Source organism: Zingiber officinale, chromosome 8B, assembly GCF_018446385.1.
Source record: "Zingiber officinale cultivar Zhangliang chromosome 8B, Zo_v1.1, whole genome shotgun sequence".
Lineage (NCBI taxonomy): Eukaryota > Viridiplantae > Streptophyta > Magnoliopsida > Zingiberales > Zingiberaceae > Zingiber > Zingiber officinale.
In genome coordinates, this window is record NC_056001.1 from 3,087,115 (window position 1) to 3,114,069 (window position 26,955).

At 36.9% G+C, this 26,955-nt stretch overlaps 1 protein-coding gene across 1 annotated transcript in view; it reads right to left on the reverse strand.

Moving 5' to 3' along the window:
• The window catches only part of LOC122017169, a 35,236-nt gene extending 9,985 nt beyond the window's left edge, over positions 1–25,251 (reverse strand). Inside the window, exons 1-9 of the mRNA XM_042574706.1 lie at positions 24,830–25,251; positions 23,111–23,519; positions 22,948–23,019; positions 22,784–22,846; positions 20,377–20,589; positions 10,973–11,539; positions 8,739–9,488; positions 6,893–7,162; positions 6,075–6,230 (exon numbers count right to left, since the gene is read on the reverse strand). Of these exons, the coding sequence (XP_042430640.1) occupies positions 6,075–6,230; positions 6,893–7,162; positions 8,739–9,488; positions 10,973–11,539; positions 20,377–20,589; positions 22,784–22,846; positions 22,948–23,019; positions 23,111–23,519; positions 24,830–25,203 (2,874 nt within the window). The 5' untranslated portion in view covers positions 25,204–25,251. The remainder of the gene's footprint in view (positions 1–6,074; positions 6,231–6,892; positions 7,163–8,738; positions 9,489–10,972; positions 11,540–20,376; positions 20,590–22,783; positions 22,847–22,947; positions 23,020–23,110; positions 23,520–24,829) is intronic.
• Positions 25,252–26,955: the final 1,704 nt, after the last annotated feature.

Consider the following 26,955-nt stretch of genomic DNA (forward strand, 5'->3'; position numbering starts at 1 on the left):
ATTTGAAGCATATATCTGCAAAAACAATGTTGAAACGGGCGGTCGCCTACCGCCTAGGTAGTTGAATTGTTTTGATTATTTTTATACATAATTAAATAATATATTAACTAAAAGATCAAAAATTAAATAAAGGATAAAAAATTAGAAAAAAAATACTATAAAATATATTAACTAAAAATAAAAAATTAATCTAAATATTTTTAAAAAATAATAATAATAAATAATAATTAGAATTAGAATATATATATATAGGATAATTTTATTAGACTTTAATTAAGTTTATTTAAATTATCTCAATCATAACCAGGAGTTGATTAAAATTATAAACCTAAAGTTTTGATTAAATCCTAAGTTCAAAAAAAAAACCGCGTTTCGACGTAAGACACGTCGTCAGACCCAAGCAATGCGTCCAATTACTTAGACCCAGTGACGAGTCTAGACCCGTCACATGGGCCTAGCGATGAGTCCGGACCCATTGCACGAGCCCGGACACGTCACCTAAGCCCCGTTACAAGACCGGACGCATAGCCCAAATTCAACGACGATCTAAAGTCGAAACGTTGAAATTGAGAGTTAGGTTTTTACAATGGCGGCAACGGCGAGCAGCAGCGGGGGCAAGCAGTAGTTGGCGACGACAACTGTTTGAGGCAAAAGGAGGCCTACATTGACTTTATCTGCCGCCTAAACCACTGCCTTTCACAGCGCAGTTGAGGTCTGCCTCCCACCTAGGCGCCACCTCAACTGTCATTTAGAACATTAGCAAAAAATGGAAGCAAGTGTATTCTCACTTAATTAAAGATGCTTGTGTTGGAATCCCAAGATTGTTTTGATGTGATCAAATAATTTAAGATAAGTCCTGTTGGTTTTTTATCCCTGTGTCTAGGTGTGCAAGAGCTTAAGAGCACAGGAAGTCGAGCGGAAGATGCGGCTAGTGAGAAGGACAGCACGGGAAAGAATCGACGAGCTCGGTGTGTCTGAGAGACGAGGTGCCGCAGAAGAGTACATCGGTGGACGAGAAGAACGTACGCGACGTTCGAGGGACAAGAAGTCAGAGCGGAAATCTGCTCGAGGAGAAGACCGAAATTGGATTCGGGTGAGCCTTATTTCGGTTGGCCGAAATCACCCAAGCGAGCGGAGCTGAAGCGGAAGACCCAGATCGAGGCGAGCAGCACCGGAGCATACGACCCGGACCGAAAAAGTCAACGGGGTTGACTTTGAGGGTCCGGGCACCTGGAACCCAAACTTTATCACCATCGACATGGACGTTAACCGTTGCGTAGGGGATAGATTTCTATCCCACTCCAAGCGCCTAGAACACTTCCAAGCGCCCCAACCAAGACTATAAATACAACCTTAGTCCAGAAGCTTCAACATCAACAAGCAATTTGAGTTCCAACACTTGTGTGCTTCACTTTGTTAGTTTAGCTTCATCTTTTTGTGCTTTTACTGCTGTAAGAGGCTTCTCCGCCTGAAGGAGATCTTTAGTGCGATTCATTTCCTTGGATTAACAATCGCCCCGGTTGTAACCAAGTAAAATCTGTGAGCCTCGTCTTTTAGCTTATTTCTTTATTTTATTTTATGCAAGTGTTCGTTCAAGTCCGAGAAAGGTTCTTTTTTTTTTTAATTGTGCAGGGCTATTTAACCCCCCTTCTAGCCGGCCATCGGGTCCCAACAAGTGGTATCAGAGCCAAGACACTTCACGAGGACTAACTGCCGATCGAAGCGCCAAATCAATGGTCGGATGGAACATCTATCCACCGAAGTTCGACGGGGAGTTCACAAGCTGAAAAAAGAGAATAGAGGTATTTTTCAAAATCAATTTTGATTTATCATTAATAATGGAATTTGGTTTTGAAACACCCGAGGGCAAGGAAAAGTATCAATGGACGAAGAAGAAACAAGTCGACTACGTGACATATGACAGGGCAGAGTTCCATCTGCTAAGCGTACTACCGTCACAAGAAGCCAACCGGATCAGAACTTATGAGTCCGCAAAAGAGCTCTGGGAGAAATTCCTCGAACTACACGAGAGAACCTCGGAGGCGAAACTTACGAGATGGGACCTACTTCGCAATCAGCTCACCAACCTCCGATTTGAAGAAAACGAAACCATGGCACACCTTCACTCGAGAATTAAGGAGCTCATCACCGGACTTTCGAATCTCGGAGAAAAGGTAAGCAATTGAGATTCGCTAAGGTACGCACTTAATGATTCCCTAAAAATACGAAATGAGCATCATTAGTAGATGCCTACTATATCTCTAAGGATCTAGAAACTGTTACCTTAGAAGAGTTATTTTCCAACTTTTAAAATCCATGAGTCGAGATGTGCAGATACGAAGAAGGAACCGACGCACAACATTGCCCTTAAGGCAAGGATGGACGAACAAGATTCAAAATCTTCTCTCAAGGATGAAGAAACGGCAATGATGGTAAGGAGTTTCAAAAAGTTATTTAAATCAAGAAAAACTAACCATCCGTAAGGTAGAAAGAGAAGGATGATCAGATGCTACCATTACAACAAAAAAGGGCACGTCAAAGACAACTACCCCAAGCTTAGGAATAAGGACAAGGACAAAGGAAAGAAACCTGTCCAAATGAACAAGTACAAGACTCTAAAGGCGACGTGGGACGATACGTCGTCCAAATCGAAAGTCGAGGCTTTCTCCGGATTGTATTAATGGCAAGTCATCAAGAAGATGAACACGAAGCAAGCTCGTCCGAAATGAGCATCGAGAACATCAATGAAGGAGAAACTACATCGGAAGAAAGTAGCAATTCAAGGAGAGCTACGGATAACGAAGTAAATAAGGTAAGTCAGGTACGATCTCTCCCACCTGACAAGTTATTTAAATTTGTGAAAGTATTAACCAAAGATTGTTGCAAACTTGAAAAAGAAATTTAAAATTAATTTTAGCAAAATCTTGCCCATTAGAAGAGTTTGACAAAATAAAATTAGAAAATGATATTTTGCAAAAAGAAATAACTTGAAAAATCTTGCATGCTCATATAATACAAGTTTTAGAAAATTCAATAACCTAAATTGGTATTTTAGATATCACAAAGGACAAATTAAAAATATTTCAAAGAAATATGTCCCGAAGAAATTCCTAATTAATCCCGTTGGATGGAACCTATATTGGGTTCTAAAGTATTGTTTAACTTGAACTTTAATTTAGACTTAGCGCTTTCAGCAAGAAAATTAAACGTTTAATTTCCTTATACGACTTTGTCTAGAAGTGGTTGATGATCCAATAACCAAGAAGGTCTAATGTCTAGCCATAACCTGAAAGCCAAATATTAAAATAAAATATTTAATTGACTAACTGATCGAGCATTAAAATTGAAAATGCTTTGAATAGTTATTCATTTGTTTTCGAAAATTCTAAAATTTTTCTATGCAAATCTTTTTAACTTAAAAAAAAAGGGGGAGGACTTAGTAAATTTTTCTTTAGAAATTTTTTTTACTTAAAAGTTTTTTTTAAAATATCATATTTACTTTACCAAAATTTCTACAAAAATTAATTCTTGAAAATTTGTTTAACTGAGAAAATTTTTCATTTTTTTTACTTAGAAAATGTTTTTAAAATTATTGCATTTACATTTTTAGAGCTATCAAAATTGTTCTTAATATTTCCAAAATCAGAGTTTACTTTGAAATTCTTTTTTACTTAAATTTTTTTTTTAACTTAGAATTTTTTTATCTGCTTAAAATTTTCATAATTAGAAACTTTTTCTACAACACTTAAAGCTTCTAAAACCACATAGAATTTTTTTAAAAAAAAATTCAAAACTTGATAACATTTTTTTTTTAAATCAAAATTACTCTTAAAATTTTCTTGGTACCCCATTTTTTATGTGATCAAAGGGGGAGAAGAAAAAGATTAAGTCTAGGGGGGATAACTAAATATTAAATTTTCTACTTTTTGTGCTTTAGTGCAAAATTTATTTTTGCTTTAACTTTATTTGTTTACCCTAGCTTAACTTGAGTTGCTCACAATTAAAAGGGAGAGATTGTTGGAACCCCAAGGTTGTTTTGATGTGATCAAACAAGTTAAGATAGATCCTCTTGGGTTTCCTTGTGTCTAAGTGTACAGGAGCTTAGGAGCACAGGAAGTTGAGCGGAAGACACGACTAGCGAGAAGGACGATACGGGAAAGAGCCGACGGGCTCGGCGCGTCTGAGAGACGAGGTGCCGCGGAAGAGTACACCGGTGAACCAGAAGAACGTACGTGACGTTTGAGGGACGAGAAGCCAGAGTGGAAGTTTGCTTGAGGAGAAGACTGAAATTGGGTTCGGGTGAGCCTTATTTCGGTTGGCCGAAATCACCCAAGCGAGCGGAAGACCCAGAACGAGGCAAGCAACACCGGAGTAGAGGGCCTGGACCGAAAAAGTCAACAGGATTGACTTTGAGGGTCCGGGCGCCCGGAACCCTTCCGGGCATCCGGAACCCAGACTTTATCACCATCGACGTGGACATTGACCGTTGCGTCAGGGATAGATTTCTATCCCACTCCAGATGCCTGGAACGCTTCCAAGCGCCCCGACCAAGGCTATAAATATAGCCTTGGTCTAGAAGCTTCAACATCAATAAGCAATTTGAGTTCCAACACTTGTGCGCTTCACTTTGTTAATTTAGCTTCATCTTTTTGTGCTTTTCACTGCTCTATGAGACTTCTCCGCCTGAAGGAGATACTTAGTGCGATTCATTTCCTTGGATTGACAATCTCCCCGGTTGTAACCAAGTAAAATTTGTGAGCCTCATCTTTTAGTTTATTTCTTTATTTTATTTTATACAAGTGTTCGTTTAAGTCCGAGAAAGGTTCATTTTTTTTAATTGTGCAGGGCTATTCAATCCCCCTTCTAACCAACCATCGGGTCCCAATAGCTTGTGCATTTAAGGATAAACAAGACTAATCTAGTTTGGCCAATCTGAAAGAATAGCCTTTGATCTTGCAAAGCTGTCGACCCAGATACAAAATGCCAGATCTGAGACCACTTGTCAAAGAGGCCTTCATAAATTCAGATGTGAAATTGTATATGCAAGATTAACATCCATAAAACATATGTAACAATGTGTTATACACTAAAAGATGGAAACTTTCCATGTGTTTTTTTTACAGCAACAATCACATCTACTTTCATCGCAACAGGACTTCATAAATTCAGGCGTGAATATTTGTACACTAAAGATTAACATCCAGGACTCATTTCTAACAAATGTATTATAGGCTAAAGAAGGAAGGTTTCTATGTGTTTGTACAACAATAAACACATTTTGCTAATTGTATCACAGATTGACTACAAATAGTGAATAGAATAGATGTGATTTGTTTATGGCAGTTGGTAAGATAACCTAAAGTCTAGTGCAAATGCATCCACATGGCTCAAAGATGAGAATTCAAACATGTGGTAAGATCAACATTAACTTGATTAGAACAACTAAAAACAGAGTTTTCTTTTTATTGTTTCTTATTATAAAGTTAGATAAAGCGAGATCCTTGCAATCTATAGTTGTAGAAAAATGGACAATGTAGGTATAGCAATGCACTGAAGAGTTACAGAATAATAGGAGTTAGGAACAAACTAGATTCTGCTAGATCAGAACACTTGGAAGAATGATTGGCAAAAATTCAGCTGACTTCAGATACGAAATTCATTTGCTTAACCAGGGCAGGAAAGCAGCACATTGTACTGGATGTTGCAAGGTTAGCTAGGCATTACTTAACTAGTGGCTTAACTACATGCTTTGAGTTCAGATCTTCATAGTTGGTCATCTGTGTTTTGAGTTTAGATTGTTATAATTTCCATTGTGTATGCATTGTACTAAACATAGATTGTACTATCCATGGAAAATTTTTACAATATGATACGTATTGGTATTTGCTTTAAGGATAGAAGAGCAAAATTAATTTATATGCTCCATAGTTTAATTCGTAGATGTTCACATCGTTACATGCTAAGAAAAAGTAATAAACATTCAACATCAACCCTATATGGAGTGCAACATATGGTTACTTCCATCTATTTTTCTAAAATTTAGAAATACTAAATAAATCAGAAAAGAGGGTTACCTGTTCTACTGTGAGATTTAACTCCCTAGCTATCCGAATACATTCTTTGAAGGATATTTTCTTCTTTGAATCAACAGTGTTTAGACGATTCAGAAGCTCCGTCCGTTGCTCTGCAGTCATCACTCGAAGTGAAGTCCACGAACGGGTTTGAAATGCCTAACACATCATAGATATTAATTCTCCCATTTCAAACAATTCATAAAGTTTAACTAAGAAAATTCAAAACAAAATCATATTGATGGACTGAGAAAAAATTAAGTGAAATGAAATATAATATTCACAAAGAAAATTAAAAACTAAATTGTACTGACGGTATTCACAGTGCATTAGAGGCACCATAAGACCAGGAACAGAAAATTAAATGAGATGTAATATAATATTCACAAAGAAAATTCAAAACTAAGTCGTACTGATGGACCGAGAACAGAAATTAAATTTAAGATGTAGTATAATATTCACAGTGCATTTGAAGCACTAATCTTCAGGCTCTCTGTTTGACATGAAACAATGTATAAAACTTTAAAGTAAATAATAGATATTAATTGAGATGTCAAAAGTATGTGCAGTGAATGAGGTATCAGTTAATCTTCATGCTCTATTTTTGACATGAAACAAGGACATACAAGTTTGAGCAAAATAGTTAACAACTAAGAACTACTTCTACACATTATTATTTCAAGGGCACACAACATATTTAAGCTCAACTGACAAACATGATCATGTAAAATAACAGATTAGGATGTTTTCATCCAAAATAAATGGAATACTCAGCAAAAGCGTACAACCAAAAACTGCACAGATCAGACGAAATAACTGACCTCATGGACAGAAGAACCTGGAAATGCATGACAAGCCGTTTCTTTATTTGCTGCTGCAAAGCAATACTCTAAGGTTTCCCAATATACATCAACAGCCTCAAGCTTCAAAAGAACAAAGTCATGCCGTATCCTAGGATGCAAGTCAACCTTAACATGCGAAGGTGTTAGCGTCTGTGTCATTGGTTCTTCAATATATGGTTTCAGCTCTATAGCATACGTAAGAACAGGATTGTCCTCTTCATTAAGCCCCTCTCTCACTAGTTGTAACAACTAATAAAAAGTAACAAAGAATGTTAGATTTCACCTATATCTGATGTATATTACAGAGATTAATTTAAGCAATCAACAACTTCTCAATAATCATTGGAATTAACTTAACTACTAAGAGTCAAGTTGGGACTCATGGTTGTTGTATTAAAAGCAAATAAGGGGTTTGAGGATTCAGCGATTTATTAGCTTAAGAAATCTAAGCATTACTTTCAATCTAAAAGTCTATTGATGAACAAATCCAAACGTACCATGCAAGGTATTTGAATAAGTTGATCTGTAACTTATGCTAGGCAGGACACCATGATTGTATTGAGATTAAGTTGTCATAAACACATATGCCAGTACATACCATTTCGTGAATTTTTTATGTCAGGTAAATAATCATGGTTTTGAAATCTCCAACTGCATTATCCTGACCTGTATGATATGAATAATAGTCCATAGTTGGTCAATATGCGGACCACCTATTTTCAAGACCCAATGATAATTTCTATTCTAGAAGTTGGATTATGAATCCAACAACACAATTAGGGGTACGGACAAACGAAAATGAGAGAACGAGAAGAAAAGAAACAAGCCTAAGACAAAGTCACAATAATTTGTTAGCATCATTTTAACCGCATATGTCAATGATCATAGATAGGACCTGCTTTGCCCACATATATAGTAGAGCTAAAAGGACAGCCGCATAAAGTTCCCGCCAATACGAGGTCCAGGGAGCTGTCTATTATATGCAACCTTACGCTACATTGCAAAAGGATGTTTTCGTGACTCGAACCTGTGACCACCAAGTCACATGGCAACAACTCTACAGTTGCGTCAAAACTCCCCTTATATATAATAGAACTTATGTAGCAAAAGTAGTCCAAAATGATCTAGAAACCCTACTCCAATGAAACTTTCCCATCTCTAATGGAAACAAAAGGGTTGGTTAATATCCGCAATAGGATTAGCTTCTCTCCTAGAAATCAATAGTATGCTTTTGATTCTCTACAAGATATGGAATATAGTCAAATGAGAAGATAAGGGTCAAGATGGACAAGCACTCTAGTCTCAGTTTCCTACTTAGGAAAGGAAACAGTTAGAGAGAAAGAAAGATAATAGAGAAAAGAATCATATATGCAAATATTTCCTGCCAAGCACTTTCTCAACTCACATTAAGCATGAAGAGAGAGTAACAAAATATAACATAAATTAGAACACTAACTACGCAGACAAAAGGAACAATAAGAAAGATAAATACTTAAAATCCTGTCAAAACTTGTTTGTAACTAAATACAACCTATGCAAGGTGGAGATTAATTCAGAAAAAGAAGTCCACTGTCATTTGTCAACTTTTAAAAAAAGAGCAAAAAAAAAGGTGCAGGAATCATAAAATTTTCGCTACAAAGTAACATAACAAGATGCAACACCATCAGAGATGAAAAAACACAAGCAAAAATAAACAAATATCAAGCATCAGAATTCAGAAACCATCAGTATTTAGAAGTACAGCACAACTTATATGGAACAAGGATAATGAGAAACCTGGTCAAAAGTAAAACCATTTCTCAAATTATAAAAATAGAAATATTACCTTCATACGAATCAGTATATTAATAATCCCTGACAGTCGCTTTGTTGCATCATCATCAACCAAGTTCTTGTACTCAGATAAGGGTATATCTGAAAGCCTTAAACCAAGTCTGCAATGTTCAACCATGTTTTCAATCTCCTTAGGAGATCCTACAACTTGCAAGAACAGTTCAAGCGGCATCATTTTCACAGCTTCATGAAGCAAAAATATGTGACATGTGCTCTGAGGACACTTCATATCATACCAACGGTGATTAGAATTGGCAGCATCATGCCAACTAGGTGAGTTTCTGACATAGCTCCACAGAAATTTATGCAACAGCTTTGCTCGCACCATCCTAGCAAAAACAAATCCATTGGCACGCATAGCCTCTAGGACAATAGGTTTGCCATCCTCAACATTTGACGTAATTTTTGAACTAGCAAATTTGTGCACGGGTATGTCATTCCTTAATCTTGAGGATGCATGTTTACGGATCTGCATATCAAAGTCCCTCTGTTTATGGTAGATTTTTTCTAGTAGTTCTGGTGACAAATTTTCAATTGAAGGATGCAAAACTACTTCGGTTACACGATGGCGATTGAAATTTGTCACAATAGGGATGCTAACTTTGATACACTTACACAATCCTTGCTTTTGCAGTTTATTCAAGATGCAAGTCAAAGTTTTCCTACACATTTTCGTATGTTTACCCTTCTCAAGTTCCTCTAACCACCTGTATAGCTCAGTCACCAAAACAATTTTCTCCAGCTGCAAAAATATAGAGTAGACATGTAAAGAGGAAAAAAAGTATGTTTTATATAGTTCCTATAAATAACAGAGCATGTATACCGAATTAATTCATTACATCTTCATCCTTCAATTTTCAAATGAAAATTGGATGAGGGAATGAACAGTTCAATAATTTCATTATTCCTGAGGGAATAAATACAGGTCTATTTTTCTAATTTAAGAAATAGAAAGACACTATAGCTGGATCCCATTATTATAAGAGAATAGTATAGGGAATATAACAATAAAAATAATGACTAATGATAACCATATTCCAATCCCACTAATCCAGGATTTCTTCTACCAATTTTCCAGCAAAGTTCATGTTAGTAGTAATGTACAGATGTAGGGACATAAGTCCAAAAAATTAATCAAGATTGTGATAGTATACAAAAGAACTTGTTCACATTGTTAGAGGTAGCAAGTTATTTAACAACTGAATCAAGATTGGATCCACAGTGACAAAAGAAAAGCATGCATTCTCTTAATACACAAAAATAGGAAAAGCTACTATGCATCAGACCACCAAGACCTACATAGTCTAGGTTTACATTACGCCCTCTATATGCTAGTTCTTGATTCACTAACCAACATAGTCCCCTCGGATGGGTCTAGTGGCTAGCACATGAGGTGTTGCCACAATGAGGTCTGGGGTTCGAATCTCGGCAAAGCCGAGGTAAATACCTCCCTTATGTGCTAGTCACTATTCCAAAGGCTAGTAGCCGCCCGTGATTTACCTCCTCCGTGTTGGCCTTGGGGCGGGTTGGCGGGGGCGCTGGGGGCGAGCGTATTCGCCTTTTTGCCACAATGATTCACTAACCAATATGTGTAAACCCAACATTTTATTTGCCATCACATACAAGTCACAAAATTAAATACAACCTACAAAAAAAACAAAGTGCAGGAAGGAAAGAATTAGACAGTTTGGAAAGTTTTATTTTAAGAATCCCCTGCATCATTCTTCAAGGGTTAGAATAGTCTTGAGTCTTGACCAACTCATCATAAATATTGGGATTATAGTTTGTCTTCAATTCAAGAATTTTGAACATATAGTAGGCATCCACCAAGAATTTATGATCATCATCAGCTGAGTATTCAACTAGGAAAACCATGATTCGCGAAAACATCTTTAATTGGTGGTACCTAGTATTTGGGTTCACTACTGTCAACAAGTTGATTTATGACCAAATGGTCAATGTGTATATTATTGAAAATATAATGTGGCATAAACATCTATTGATCATCCACCAACTAAGGTTTTTTGCTAAGTTGTTTTCTATCTAACCATTACCAAAGTACAACTTACTTTTAAAGCACAATATGATTCCAATCCAAATGTCAAATCACGAAAGATAGCAGTTCTTAATTATCTTAATAATAATAATATTTGAGCTTCAAACAAGTAAAAAATAATCCAGAAAAAACAAAAAGTAGAAGTGATTATGAATAAGAATATTTTCAACCTTCAGCTTTTTTACTATCCTTTCTTCTCTCCTGCTACTAGTCAAAGTTGGTAAACAGCGAGGCCTTTGTATAGATTCAACTTTAGAGAAAGTAGATGAAAGACAATGTCCTTCTTCTGAACAAAGAGTATGCATTTCTAGCATAGTCCCAACATTTGCAGGTTTTGGATCATAAGGTACAAGCGCAAGTTCACTGGCACCATTTTGCTGGTCCACTCTGCAATTGACCTCTTGTACATCTTGATCAAGTTCGGAAGGCACTGATTCAATAAGCCCACAATCTTTTTTATCTAAGATCAAAGGCTCACTGGAGTATGAATCTGTGAGCTGACATGTAGATGAATTTGGATTCGTCAACTGAAGCAAATGAACATTTTTGTCTTCGAGTACTTCTTGTTTGCTGGGAATACTGTCAGATGAATGTTGGGGAAAATTCTCAAATGTCCAAATACGATAAGTTGCCGCTTTTTCATGAATCTCGGCCTGAAAACACAATCTGAACCTCTCCCGCATTGAAACAAAACGTTTATGCAGCTTCTTACTTGTGAACCCCAATCGTCGGCAAACCTAACCACAACATTTGCATAAAAAAAAGGAATAGGATTCTGAAATATAAACAGTGGAAGAAACTAATGTAAAAAAGATGATCCATTCTCAAACAATAAAAATGACAAGTATTATGTGTACCAATGTAGGTGACAGCAGGTTAAAAGGATCCAAATTAATTTCTCTATAAGTAAAGAAAAAAAACTATGGCAATTTACTGAACCACATAGCCAACTTTTCCTAATACCCAAACTGTGTACCTAAGTTTCATATTTATCAAAACACATACTTAATTCTCATTGTACCCCTCCACTCCATCCAAGGACTGCAATTACAGCAATCGACTAGCAGTCGACTGCCATAGTCAATTCCTAAACTTTTATACCCCATCTGTGGACGTCAGTCGATTGTCAAAAACCTATGTTTGTGACAAACCTAATACCTCAATCTTAATATCCCAATTCATGTCTATGAGCATTGTTACACTTAGGAAGCTACATGGAGTGAAATAAGCTTAGTTTGAAGTATTTCTGAGGTGTGTAAGGTCATTAGCGAGTTTTGGTCAGAATTGATGGCCCTATATTATCCAGAATTTCAAAATCTGGAAATTGAAGAAGTCCTAGTAACCCTTTGGTGGTGTTGGTGAGTATGACATACTTAAATCCTCTAATGAGCTCGTGACAAAACATCTCAAGACTGTGCCAATTTCAGACATTCATAGCTCTCTATTTGGGCAGTGAAATCCATGTCTGAGGGCATGGTTACACTCAGGAGGATGCAAAGTGTGCAATGAACTTGGTTTGAAGTGTTTCTGAGGTGCCTAAGGCTATCAACGAGTTTTGGCCAAAACTCACAAATGACCCTATAGTGTAGAATTTCAAACTCTTGACACAGTCTAAACTAGGAGAGTCCTAGGAACCCTTTGGTGGTGTTGGTGAGTGAGTATGACAGGCTTAGGTCCTCTAATGAGTTTGTGGCAAAACATCTCAAGGTCGTCAAATTCAAAAACTCACAGCTTTCTATCTAAGCTGCGGAATCTAGGTCTGAGGGCACGGTTGCACTTAGGAGAATGCAATAAGTGCAATAAATTTGGTTTGAAGTGTTTTTAAGGTGTGTAAGGTCATTTGTGAGTTTTGACTAAAACTCATTTATGGACCTACAGTGTCCAGAATTTCAAAATTTTGACATGATCTGAACTAGGAGAATTCTAGGAACCCTTTGGTAGTGTTGGTGAGTGAGTATGGCAAACCTAGGTCCTCTAATGAGCTTGTGACAAAACATCTCTAAGGCTATGTCAATTTCAGAAATCCACAACTCTTTATCTAAGCTGTGAAATCTATGTTTGAGGGCATGGTTACACTTAGAAGGATACAAGGAGTGCAATGAACTTTTTAAAGTGTTTCTGAGATGTCTAAGGCTATTAGTGAGTTTTGACTAAAACAGACTTGATCTATAATGTCTAGAATTAGAAACTCTTGACATGGTATAAACAAGGGAGTCCTAGAAACCTTTTGATGTTGTTGATGAGTGAGTATGCAAAATACCGAAAATGGGCGAATAATGATAAGGGAATTTTCCAAAATTTTTAGAAATTTTTCGGGAATTTTTCAGATCTCGTATGGACGAGTTTACAGGGATAAAAATAGGCCCCGAGAAAGCCTGTTTAGGCTACCCATTTAAGAGAGGAAATGTTGATTTTTCTTTTTATTTCTATTTCTTTTTCCCAGCGTACTTTTCCTCTTTCCCTCGCCGTTTCTCCTCCCGACCCCCTCACGCGTGCCCTAACCATTCCTCTCCGAGCCGCAAACCGCAGCACGCTCGCGATTAAAGCCCTCTCCTATCCCTCTCATTCTTCTCCGTTTTGTCCACCTCCTTCTTCTTCCGATCGCCGAGCAGAGCCCTTCCCTCTGCCCTAGTGTCGTTCGCCTCCTCTCGGCCTCGATCACGCCGGTGCCGAGGTTCTTTATCGTCGGCGCAGGGCCACCGCAACCACTATGAGTCGCCCTTCCTCTCTTCTGATTCGCGCCGATCATCGGCCACAGGAATCCAGCGCTGCCGCCGTGCCCTAAGTCCTCGTTCTCTTCTCCGACATCGATGACGTCAGGGAACAGAGAGCCGACGACTAAGCATCTCCTCTACCCTAGTTGGATTTCTTCTCTCCGTGTTGCCGCTGTGCCCTAGTTCTCCACTGCAAGTGCCACTTTTTTTTTTTTACAGCAGATCGGTGATATTAGAGGTAGGGAGTTGCTTTAATTAGTGAATCGGGTACTTGATCTTATGTGTTGTTGACTGCTTGATCCTCTTTTTGTTCAAGCAGTGAAGTTTCCAGCAAGTATTGTGTGTTGTGGGCTGCTCTTGGATCCGGCAGTCACTGATTCCAGCAAATTCCAGCAATTTCTTGTTCTAGAACAAAGCTGTGATTTGAGGCATAAGGATTTAATATATGTGTTGAATTAGGGCTAAATCGGGTAAGATGCTATGATTGATTATGCTTATTGCAAGTCCTAATTTGAATGGATTAGTTAGAATTAATTGAGGAGTTAAATGATCCAATTAGGGTTTATAATTGGATCTGGATTTATATTAGCTTCTCGAGGATTTGATTTAGCTAATTTATTTATATGTAATTAGCTAAATCTGGATACCATGTACCATAGTTTAAAATTTCGACCCGTGCCGAGGTTTCGGTCTTAGACCGGAACGATACGATTTCGGTATCATATCGTGTCGTGCCGATACAGTTTCGGTATTTTTTTATTTATCTATAGTAATTATAAGATAAATATGTTTATTATGTATATAAAAATAAGTTGTATATTGATTTATTAGAAGTTCTCAATTATTGAATAATTTAATATTATTAGAAAAAATAATTAAAAATAATTTTATTTAAATAGAATTGATATATTAATAATTCAAATTAAAATAGAAGTATCTATAATAATAATAATAATATAAATGAATACAAGAAATTACTTTATATTAATAATAATTATATAAATTAACTATTTATTAATTTAATTAATTATTAATTAAATAATATATATTTTAAATAGTAAAAAAATATCAAGTAAAAAAATTTTAAAAAAAATTAAAAAAATCAGAATATAAATATAATTTATTAGAATTTTTTTAAAAATTTTTAGAATTTTTTTAAATATTTAAATGAAATTTAAAATAATAAAAAATATATTAGAATATAAATAAGAATTATTATATATTTTTTAAAATTTTTAAATGAAATTTAAAATATTATTTTTTTCAGAATATTAATCAATAAAATTTATTTTAATTTTAAATATATTTTTTATATATTTTATTAGGATAATTTAATTAGGGTTTATAAAATCCTCTTCGAACTATCACACATCGTTGGGAATTCTTTAAATTAATTAAATAAAATAAAAATTATTAAACAGAAAAAAAAATCGTGCGGCGGAACGCGAGATTGCTGCGATGATCGCGGCCGATCCCGCGAGGGGCGTCCGGCGGTGACGGAAGCGTTGCCGAACGCCTCCGGCGGCGCCAGAACCGTCGCCGAACGCCTCCGGTGGCGCTGGAATCGTCCGGCGACCCTGCCGGACGCTTCCGGCGCCGCAGAAGCCGTCGCGCACGACACCTTCGGTGCCGAAGGCGTCGCGGGACGCCGCTGGAGGCGTCCCGCGTCTCCTCCAGCGCCAATGGAGGTGTCCCGCGTTTCCTCCGGCGCTGCCGAGACGGGGACGCCTCCCGTGCCGGTTTCGGCCGCCTGGCGGAACGGTAAAAACCGTCTGTGTCGGGCGGCACGAAACGAGATTTCGAACACTGCCATGTACTACAGGACTTTGACGCGAAACGAGTATTTCGACGTCAGATTTGGACCGGATTGGACCTTTCTTATTGGAGGCGGGTAGTTTGACTTTATGTCATTTGATATGCATAGTAGTGTTTTTAACAAATAGCAATGATTATGTTTCTTATCTGCTTCGGTTGGTCACTACCCGATCTGTTACATGTTTGTTTTGTTTACTTGTTATGCACTTTATGTTAGTACCTACCTGCTTTTACATGCTTATAGGGGTAGTGACACAATCACGTTTTATTATGTTCAGGACCTAGGTTTTGATACCTTATCTGACCTGTGTACCTTGACCATTGATTTGGTCAATTTGTTTTAGGGTACACATTATATATATGGATAGGTTCAGGATATTTTCTTTATGCTTAGTGTCATGCACCATCTCGCATGATTGCATGTTGTGCGATAGTCGCCGTTAAGGTGGCGGTTCCACCTTTTGCATGTTGTGCGATAGTCGGCTTCATTATTGTTGAGCACATCGCCAGTTATATAGATCTGCACACACCACCACTCATTGGTTAGTGGCATGTCAGGCAGGTGTGTGGCAGTTCTGCTGTTAGGCTCCGCTGGTCTGGTGACTCAGCGTGGTAGCCGGCAGACAGTTCTGCTCTGTTAGGCTCCGCTGGTCTGGAGACGCAGCGTGGTAGCCGGCAGATAGTTTACTCTATTTGGCTTCGTTGGTCCACTCATGGGTAGTGGACGCAACGTGGTAGCGGGATCCCTCTTCTGGATTATCTCAGAGAGATGAGAGCATTGAGCTCCCCCACTTATGATTTGGGGTAGGAGGATAAATGTATTCCGACAGCATCTCGTCCACTCGGTCACTCATCAGGAGCAGTGATGGTAGAGTGCACAGTTGTCACAGCCCTACCCACTCGGTCTCACCATCGTGTGTGAGATGGCTGACTGGCGTTAGGGGTGACCAGGACATGTTATTGACATCATATGCATGATGCATTTATTGCTTGTGTTTGTTGCATTTATTTGCTGCATTTGGATGGATGCATATGATTGACATGCATACAGAATTTATGACACTCTTGGTCTGACAACCTTGTTATAATTATTCCCAGGTTCTAGTTAGTACAGTTTTCTCCTGTTTATTTCAGTTGCATTTTATCTTTCTTATATCAGGAGACTGTACGCATGATTAGTGCTAGTTGTTATTTTCTTACTATGCATGTCGATATTACCCGCTGAGGAGTTGACTCACCCCGTGGTTATTATTACCTTTCCGGTTGAGGCTGTCCGGAGAGTTCCAGTCGTCAGCTCCCTACATATCAAGGATATAGTTTGTCTTTTGGTTTCTTCTTATACCTTTAGACTTGTTCTACTTTTAACACCTGGACACTGTATGGTTTTGCTTTATTGTCGATGATATTACCCGCTGAGGAGTTGACTCACCCCGTGGTTATTATTACCTTTCAGGTTGAGGCTGTCCGGAGAGTTCCAGTCGTCAGTCCCCTGCATATCGAGGATATAGTTTGTCTTTTGGTTTCTTCTTGTACCTTTAGACTTGTTCTACTTTTGACACCTGGACACTGTATGGTTTTGCTTTATTGTCGATGAATTTTATTTGGATGTGTTTTTGCTACATGTCTGCCTGGATGATAGAAGAGGTAAGTTCGTTGTGATTTGTGTTTTATGAGTGTAGTTGAGTAGGGTTGTTTTTGAGTTTTCTTATCACTGCTTTAGTTTGTTTACTATTAAATTGCGTGGATGCTTGGTTGTTGCATTTTTATTATTGTTATTGTTCCGGCCGTGTTGGCCGAGGTATATGTGGCCCTGAGGGCAATGTATTAAGTTTCAGATTGTCACCCGTACAGGAAAGATGCTGTCAAAATTTTATTCGGGCAAGGACTACCTGGGGCGTAACAGAGTATGATAGGCCTAGGTCTTTTAATGAGCTTGTGTCAATTGTCTTAAGATTGTGACGATTTTAAAAACTAACAGCTCTCAATTTAGATTGTGAAATCTAAGTTTGGGGTCATGGTCACACTCAAAAGGCTTCTAGGAGTGTAATGATCCTAATTTGAAATGATTCTAAGGTTCCCAAGGCCATCTACAAGTTTTAGCCAAAACTCACTAATGGACTTAAAGTGTTCAAAATTTCAATATTTTGACATGGTCTCAAAATTGTCCTAGGAACCCTTTAGTAGTGTTGGTGAGTAAGTATGACAATCCTAGGCCCTTTAATGAGTTTGTGCCAAAATTGTCTCAAGACGCAATCAACTGAAGTCCTCAGATGGAGCACAAAAAGTTTAGAAAACAACTGGCCAGTCAATTAAATACATAGAAGTCGAATGATTAGTTAGGATCAGTCAACTGCTAGTGAAGGAGGGGTATAATGTGAATTAGATACATATTTTGGTAAATATGAAATTTGGGTACGGAATTTGGATATTGGGGTAAGTCGGCTACATGGTTCAATAAAATGACGAAAAAGCTAGCAAATAAAAAATGTACTGTCTCAAGATGAAATTAAAAGAGTAGAAGTTAAAAGACTAGCAACATTTCATTCGTTAAGTATTATTAAGTCATGACCCCAGGGGGTGTACATGAAAGGTTGGTTATTAACCAAAATGTTTTTAGAAGCAAGAAAAATTAACTCAAAATGTATCGAGAACCAAGTTCCATAGATTTGACCCAAACGTTTTAAGTCGCAACAAAGTACTTACTAATATTAATATAAAAACCTCCAACAAAATTGGATTATAAGTTAAAAATCCAAAACTTACAATATTGAAAATGCATCTAGTTCAATGCAATTGTAAATCTAAACATAACATACAAACATAATGTTGTATAAAGTAATACCGTCTCTAAGACTAAAATCATATCATTATTAATTTTCAAAAGCGCTCCTTCACTACTATTAATGGTATTACAATCCTTGTCCCCGGGGCTATGGTGCTACGGTAGGACATCCAGATTGTCACCCAAGTACCCGCGGTTCGAATCCAGCTATGGCGTATTTGCAGAAATTTTTCACCCAAATGGGAGCGCAATTAGGGATGTAAATGAACCAAGCGTTCGTGAACAAGTTTAGTGTTCGGCTTGGTAAGAACTTGTTTATGTTCGTTTAATATACATAAGATTAATTAAACAAACAAGCTTGAACACATATGTGTTCAGCTCGTTAACGTTCGTGAACAATGTTCACGAACCATATTTATTAATAAAACTCTTTTCAATATGCTAAATAAACAATAAAATAAAATAAGATAAATAAATTTAAATTATCAATCTTAATAATCAATCAAACAATTAAAAGTTTCAAACAATCAAATAAACTTGAATTGAGAGCTTGATAACATCTAAACGAACCAAACTCAAGCCAAGCTTGAATTAAGAGCTTGATAACATCTAAACGAACCAAACTCAAGCCAAGCTTTAAACAAGCTCAAACTCATAAAAAATAAACCAAGTCAAGCTTAAACACTCATTTCAAAAGATTAGTTCATTTTAAGCTCAGCTCGGTTATCTTATCAAACAAGCTTTAACACCCCAAAGCTCAGCTCGGCTTGTTTACAGCCCTAGGCACAATCAAAGGATGCTGGGCTTCTGGGCTAGCCGCCGCGTGCGCTTCTCGATTTACCCTGGTGGCCGGTGGGAAACTTCCATGGAGCCGGCCCGGTCACCCCAGGGATAGTCAATGAGGCTAACTGGGATTATTATAATGGTATTACAATCCTTGATACATACAAATTTCAGTAGTAAATTACACAATTTAATTAGTAATAGGGATGGATAGCATGTAATTTGTTGTGTATGTAATTGAATTTCGAGAAAAGTATACAACCCATATGAGTTCATGTCGGCAGACTTCGAAACATGGGTGCCAACACAATATGGTAATTCAAAAGGAACTCCGACTCAAGATCAATATGTTGACATAAAATGAAATTCAATCTTAGCAATCATTTGAGATGACCAAAAAACCCAATACAATGATTATTAGCGGTCATTAATGTATTTTGGTTCTAGGCCAACTCACCAGTCCAAAAAATATATGATATATTTGGATCTTGGATTAGATAAAGATATGTAATTCAAATTTATGAGCTTTGTTCATGAACATTAGCGAACCAAACTTATTATATTCTTGTTTATTTTGTAGATTTTATACTAACGGGCAAACATAAACAAGTACTTATCCAAACACCAAGGTTAGTCACTAATATCTTATTCATTTACAGTTTTAGTTAATCACAAAGCCAAAATCTAAATCATACTTCAAAGAGCAATCTAGATAACTGCAAGGTGGTGTTGCTTTCACCTAGTGGATAAGCACTGGTAATATGTGGCCTAGGCAAACCACATAGGAAGTCCAAGAGGATCCAAAAATAATAATTTGTACAATGTTAGTTGATGGCAAATTAGAGTGGAAGGAGAAAGGAGATGAAGAAAAAAGATAAGGTAAGTAGATAACTATATTCTTAAGTTCAGATTTATTGTTCCATATGAAATGGTACAGTTTTGATATTATCTTGTGTGAACACACGTTTAAAAAATATCAACATCATCCCAATTAATCTTGACCTATACTATAATAGTATTGCAAAAAGTGACGAATATTGACATGACATGATCCTCATTGGCATGATTAAAACAGGAACACATCTATGTCAAGGTATGTAATCCGGATAATTTATAAGAATGATATATTTATACCAGATCACTTAGTAAAATATGAGATTTCATATCATGATCAACATATATTGTATTTAGTCTTATTTTCTTATAATTATTTTGTTGTTTTAAAGTACAACATTCTATTTGGGACTATAATTGTCAAAATAATATGTATCATAGATTGAAATCTCGTATTGTGTCATGTTGCATGGTCAAACCATATTGGAAATATAAAAGGTAAACTATCAAAATTTGATATTGATCGGCAATCGGCATACTTAATCTAGTACAAATAGTTTGACAGTCCTCTGATTAGTCAAGAATGCATGACTAAAAGAAAATAACAAAACCTAGTAATAACTCAATGCAAATTGGGGAAATGTACCTCAGGCATTGTTATTCCTTTTTGTCCTTCAGCATCAACCATATCATATATACAATGCTCTAAAGGAAGCTCGACCAATTGATCAGTAATATGGGCCCTTTTTCCGCCAGTAGTCACATTTTCTTTGTCAAAGCTATCATGTGAAAGCATGACCTTTTTAGGCTGGAAATCACTAGAATGGAACTTCTTCAGTAACCTCAAGCAAATAACGACCTATAAGAAAAAGAGAGAAAATCAAAGCATATGAGATCATACAAATTGAGCATGCAAGAAACTGGAAATAATTTTATAAGAAAAAAGAAAATAGTGTGTTTTTTTTATTAAAATTTCAAACATTCTGCAATATGGTTTTCATCCAGTGTCTCTTGTGGACTTAATATTTACACTGATTCTTGTATTGGCAGGAAGAAAATATCCCAATGAATATAAAATAAGGGAGAATATGTCAATGCATATCTAGCTTGCTTGACATCAAGACAAGAAAATGAATAACCTAAATTTAAATTTAAAAATACACTGATTAACAAGACCAATATTAAACCTAAGAACAGTTACAGTCTGATATTACTTCAGGAATTCGTCAGTATTAATAGGATAATTTGATTGAACCCCTCCCCTTTCAACTCCCTCCTAAAGATCTAATTGCAGATGAAATCCTTTTAGTTTAAGATTTGCCAAAAAGAAAGTGCCTTGTTAATACATTGTTTGTCCAATAGTACAATATCTCCAAGTAAATGGAATAATGTATGATGTCATTTATCATAGCAGGAATACATAACTTTGCATCAGTATATGCATTCCTGTTGAGATTACAGTTGAAAATTCTACAGTTGTGAATTAATAACAAGATGATATTAATTTAAATATAGATGATGAAATAAAACCCAATGGCATAGAATGATTCATATAGCCGACTCCACCTAGTGGGATAAAACTTAGTTGGTATTGTTGTTGTTGATATGTAATAGTTGTAAACTTCCAGAAGTATAAGCGCATGTTTCCTCCTCCGTATCAAGTAAAATTAGTTTCCAAGTCTTAAGTGGAGTCTGACTGCAATTTTGGTTATGATGAATTCATTAGCTAAGGCATGAGATGGTTCTGTAACTTTTGTTCTGTAAAACAAACCAAAAATTTACAGTATAAGCAAGTGCGGGACAAGCTAAGTTACAGCTATGTTATTTAGACTTGAAGACGGGTACTTTATTACTCATATTCTAATACATGTATGTAATATGGGTATACATATATGTAATACGGGTATTGATCCACACACAACATGCAAATTCTAGAAAATAGAAACATAGGAACTTGTCAAAAGGGTCCAAATTGAGGACACGAGTACAGGACAATAAAATTATATATATATATATATATATAATAGCAAAAATCAATCTTTTAATTTAATATAATCTAACTTATATTGCCTATTAATATAATATAGCATATACTATTATTGATATAGCCAACTTATATTCATATAGTTGTAGGATTGCCTATTAATCCTTATCCTAGAACTTAGATTATATAAGTTATCAAACATTTCAAGTTATAACATAACTTATATAAACTTCGTAATGTATAGGCATATATAATGTATTAATATTAAGTCCTCTCCAAGCCCACCTGATCCCCAACCTACGCAGCCCCTCTATTCCTTATTAAAAAGCCACAATGCTATTCCTCCGAAAGTGGGCACACAAAGCTTCATACGTAATAGCAGTGCTTTGAGCACTTTCACGAGCACTCCTCTCCTAGCAGTAAGAACCTGACATGCATCACCTCACACAATATTGTCATCTTCCTTGATGAGATACAGCAACAGGTAAGTTTCCTTGTAGTCTTCCTTGTTGAGATATAGCAACAGGTAAATCTCCTTGTAGTCTACCTTATCAAGATACAGCAACAGAGAAATCTCCTCAGTCTTGTTGAGATACAGCAACAACTCTCCTTATAGGCTCACTCTTCGAGACACAAAAGTAGTAAGTTTCAGTGTATTCTTTGTCGCACTTGATTTCCATCTATGGAAGACAGAATTCAGCTCATCAAACATGCTTTTTCATACTCATGGCTGTCATGTAGTGTTGTGTCAGCACAGGTATGGAAGGGTGGAATGACAAGTCCGACTAACACAGTTCTGGAATCCCAGAAGCACCACCTTGTTTTGCAAGGAACAAAATTAAAAGAAACCACCAGAAAGTGACAAATCGGTCAACAATGTTTGCTAACATGGAAAAAGCACAAGCAGAAGAAAATCAAGAAAATACAAGCTAGATGAATCATGAAAATAGTTGATCCTCTAATGAAATTCTTAATCAGAGGACAAAAAAATCAGCATGCAATTTATGAAGATGACAAAGTATTGAATTACTACACAATATATCCAGCATCCAACAGTAGCAGTTCTTACCCCACCATTCACCTCTGCTTGAATTTCTTCCACAAGATTAGCTTCCTTCAACCTTTGTAATATCTATAGCCGTGAATTCAAAGAAGTCACCAAGGAATAATGTTTGTTAAAAATTAAATTGAGTTGCACATAAGTGAGTCAATTGTTTGGTCTAAATAACTTACAGCTCTCCATGCTCTATGCCCAGCTCCCTTTCTGTAGCCAAGAGACTTCTTAATATCTGATACAACAAGAACCTTACAAGAAGCAAACAGAAACTATCAGCAACATCAGTCTATGTCTACACTCTTTGCATGATATCAATATACACGACCAAACATAGTTGACCTTTTCACATGCTTCTTCAAGCTTCTCACAAATGACTTGCATTGCGGGTAGGTAATCCTTTATGGAGACATCATGTTTTGAAAAATCACCAGAAGCATAACCAAAATTTGCAGAACATCCATCAATATCTGCTGTACCTTCCAAAATATCAGCCCTTGTAATTTCAAATCTCTGTTGAGAATTTAGATTGAAATTTTTTGCATAACGGGATAAATGTAGTAAGTTGGTAGACACGATAGAAGTATTTGTTGGGGCATCCTCCCCTTTAGTTCCAAGCTCTTTTGCCCTAACAATAGTTGATTGTCGCACGATCAACTGTTGGGATTCCAGGTTTCTTACTATGTAAAATAAATTGTTGCCTTTAATGCCAAATTCTTTGCCAAGTTCACTCTGGGTGACTCCTTTAGTCCTGCAGAGGTGTGTGCTACATTTCAGAGAATTTTGTATCTAAATTCATATGCAGAGGGAGAAAGACAGTGCAGACTGCCTAAAAGTAAAAGGAAAAGAGGAAAATATGTTTATGAGCTTCAAATTATCACAACAACAACAATCACAAAAAATGGATTTTACTCCAACAACGAAGCAACTAGGAGAAACTAATGCATGATGCAAAAAGAAATTTTTAAATTTTTAACAAACCTCAACAAGTTGGATCCCAAATATTTGGCACCAGCAAGATGAATATCCATACCATCTTAACCATGCTCTCCCATTTTGAATATTAATTATATAAATAAAACACCTAGTCAATGGGTTTATGCATATTGAACGAAATGTGGATGCTTGGATTCATATGTTTACTTCTTATAATTCTTCGGAAGTGGCAAATTCAGAAGTACTTTTGAATTTGCCTCATTCATATCTCGGAAGGAATGCAACAAACCTACATAAGACCCCAATGCAAGGGGGATCATAGAATTGCTTTCATTTATGTTGCACTTAACTACCCATGATAGTAATATTTATTCTATTTACCTTGTATATTGACCACATGCATCATGTCACTATTCTCATCTCTGTTTCACTATTTTTTCACATTGTTAAAGGTATTGAAGCTATCAATCATTAGGTGTAGTAGGTTTAATGGCTAGAGTTCAATAGAGGGAAAAGATTATAACTAACTAACCTAAAGTAGTTGAAACAAACATGACTTGATGATCATAACGAGGTGTAGTGGGTTTAGTCTCATGGTGGTATTTAAGGTTTAGGGTTATGTCTTGAACAATATTAATATAAGAAATACAACATTTCCTTTCCCCAAATTTAACAAAGTGTTAGACAATGTCTTAGGGTTGATGGTTTCTACAATATTTTGCCTAAATCTTCAATTTCTCATCTATCTAACTTCCTCCCTTCACTTCTCAGAAACAGTCTCTCTTCCTGCTATCTGCAAACCACAAGCAATGGAAGGCGGTGGCCTCTTCCCCTTCATTGCAATCCTCTTTCCCAATTGCTACCGCAACCCATCAGATGCAGAAGCAGAAGAATCCTCGCCGTCATTGGATTCGCGATTTGAATATGATCTGTCAAGCAAACTAAAATTTGTCGGTAGTAAAAGTTATTATTACGTGCAGAATTCTGAATTTGAACGACAAGTAAGATCTGTAATTACTAATACACTAACTGGCAATCAACAATTTTATGTCTTCAGTAATAGTAGCAGGGAAAAATCCGCTAAAGGGCATCAGAAACAGATTAAAATTGGTAACCAATGTGAACCTGGAGGAAGCCAAACGCTCCAGAGCAGCTCTCTGAATCTTCGAAATCTCTGAAGAAGAAGCCTTAAGATCATAAATCCCTAGGAAAGCATCTCTAAGGTGGTCCTCCGCGACTATCCTCGCCCCAATACGTTCTGCTCCCTCGAAGGATTGAATTAAAGGGTCCTGGGAACTGAGGGCCGTGCCATCAGCTTTAACCCGAAGCCCAGGGTGACTGAGCAGACGGACCCAAATAGCTTTCTTGACGGCCTCGCCTAAGGGAAGGCCCGCAGCCGAGACGGAGGGACGGAGGCTCGGCCAGAGCTCGCTGACAGGAATTCCGGCCGCTGCCCGCGCGCAGACTTCTTCGACCAGTACGGAGAGGATCGAGTCCATGGAACGATGCCGTGAAACTCCCTAGGAAGAAGTTCCTGATCAAATTAAACTAGAGAATATTTTTATCATTATAATTTATAAAATCTAGTAAGGTTATCTGGTGGCAAAAGATAACCCTACTAAATTCAATCAATTTTTTTTTTTAAAAAAAAGTATCAAATTAATTTATTATTTCTGAATATTAATAAATATTTAACAGAACACAAAAAAAAACAAATTGCTTGTATTAAATCAATAAGTTTAATAAATATTTAGCAGCGAGGGTATGGCGGTGGCGGTCTGTAGCGTACGTAGAAGGAAAAAAGAGGACGATCTTAAAAATACCTAATTTGTATTAAATCAATAAGTTTAAATTATTAAATTTATCTAAAATCAAATCCAAATCAATCTCACAAATTTTATTTGAATTGCTCAAATTTCGTATCGGATGATTTTGTCTATTTATTATTTTTATTTATATAAAATCCAATACTTAACTTATGATATGCAAAGTATAAAAAAGTACTATTTTATATTAAAAAAAATGAACAAGGTATTACATTTTTAAAAGAAAGACATCACTTTGTTTTTAAAAAAATTACTCCTTTGATTTTGATTTCTACAGGAAGTAAGCAATGGAATCAATCCACGGATCAGTTCCTATCGCGCCGCTAGTGCTGATCTGTGGCGAATACTTATAATAATCTGTGGCGGAAACTGATTAGTTTGTTTTTGCACGATTATTGTTCAAAAGGCTCGGGCACAATTACCTTATCGCTTTTCCTTGCACGATGGGTTTGCTTTTGGTTGTTATCTATTTGCTGATCTTTTTCATGCAACCAACCAAGACATGACAGACTGAGGATTTCGATCATACAGCTATGGCATTTCTCCTTTCCTTCCCACTTTTTTTTTTGGCGCACCTTAACAGCAAGCATGAGCATGAACCTGCTTTTAAGTTGACTGACTTCGATGAGAAGACCCCGTCACCGCCTTCTAAGCTCACTGTCATCGTCATCTAAGTTGATTGATTGTGCTGATCAGAAGACCTCCTCTTCACCGTCTTCTATATCGACTAACAGACTGGTGATCGACTCGCGCGCACTTCTCTTCAAAGCTCAACAAGGCTAAGGTGAGTCTCCTTTTTTGGTTTTACATGATGTAGCTCCATCAAATTAACAGGTCTCCAACAATTGATCAGTGATCAATGAAACGTACTGATATCTATATGCCCAGGGATGGCGTGGGGGAAAGTGTTACTGGTAGTACTTGCACTCGGTACTACTTGGGGATCTGCGGCTTCAACTGGAGCACAGCAGATGAAAACGACGTCGACTAAAAATCGAACTTTTACACTCCCATCCAACTGTCCAACAAGCTGTGGCAATATCAGCATCCAATACCCTTTCGGCATCGGCAATGGTTGCTACCTTCCCGGTTTCAACCTTACCTGCCGCAAGCAAAACAATCGCACTGTGTCAGCCCAGCTCTTCATGGGTGATGGCACACTCGAGGTTACTGGTATAACTTTATATTCAGGGTACGTGTCCTTCAAATTGCCAGTGATCAGCATGGGCGTCAACCAGAGTTCCATCACCACCCCACTGATCGATCTGAAAAATTACCACAACTTCAACTTTTGGGCAACAGACAACTTTCTGTTTGTTTCTGGTTGCAATGTTAATGCCAGTGTAGTCGATCTCGCCGACAATAACACCATCATATATAATTGCTCTACCTTTTGCTTGGATGTCAGTCCAGATTTGTCGCCCT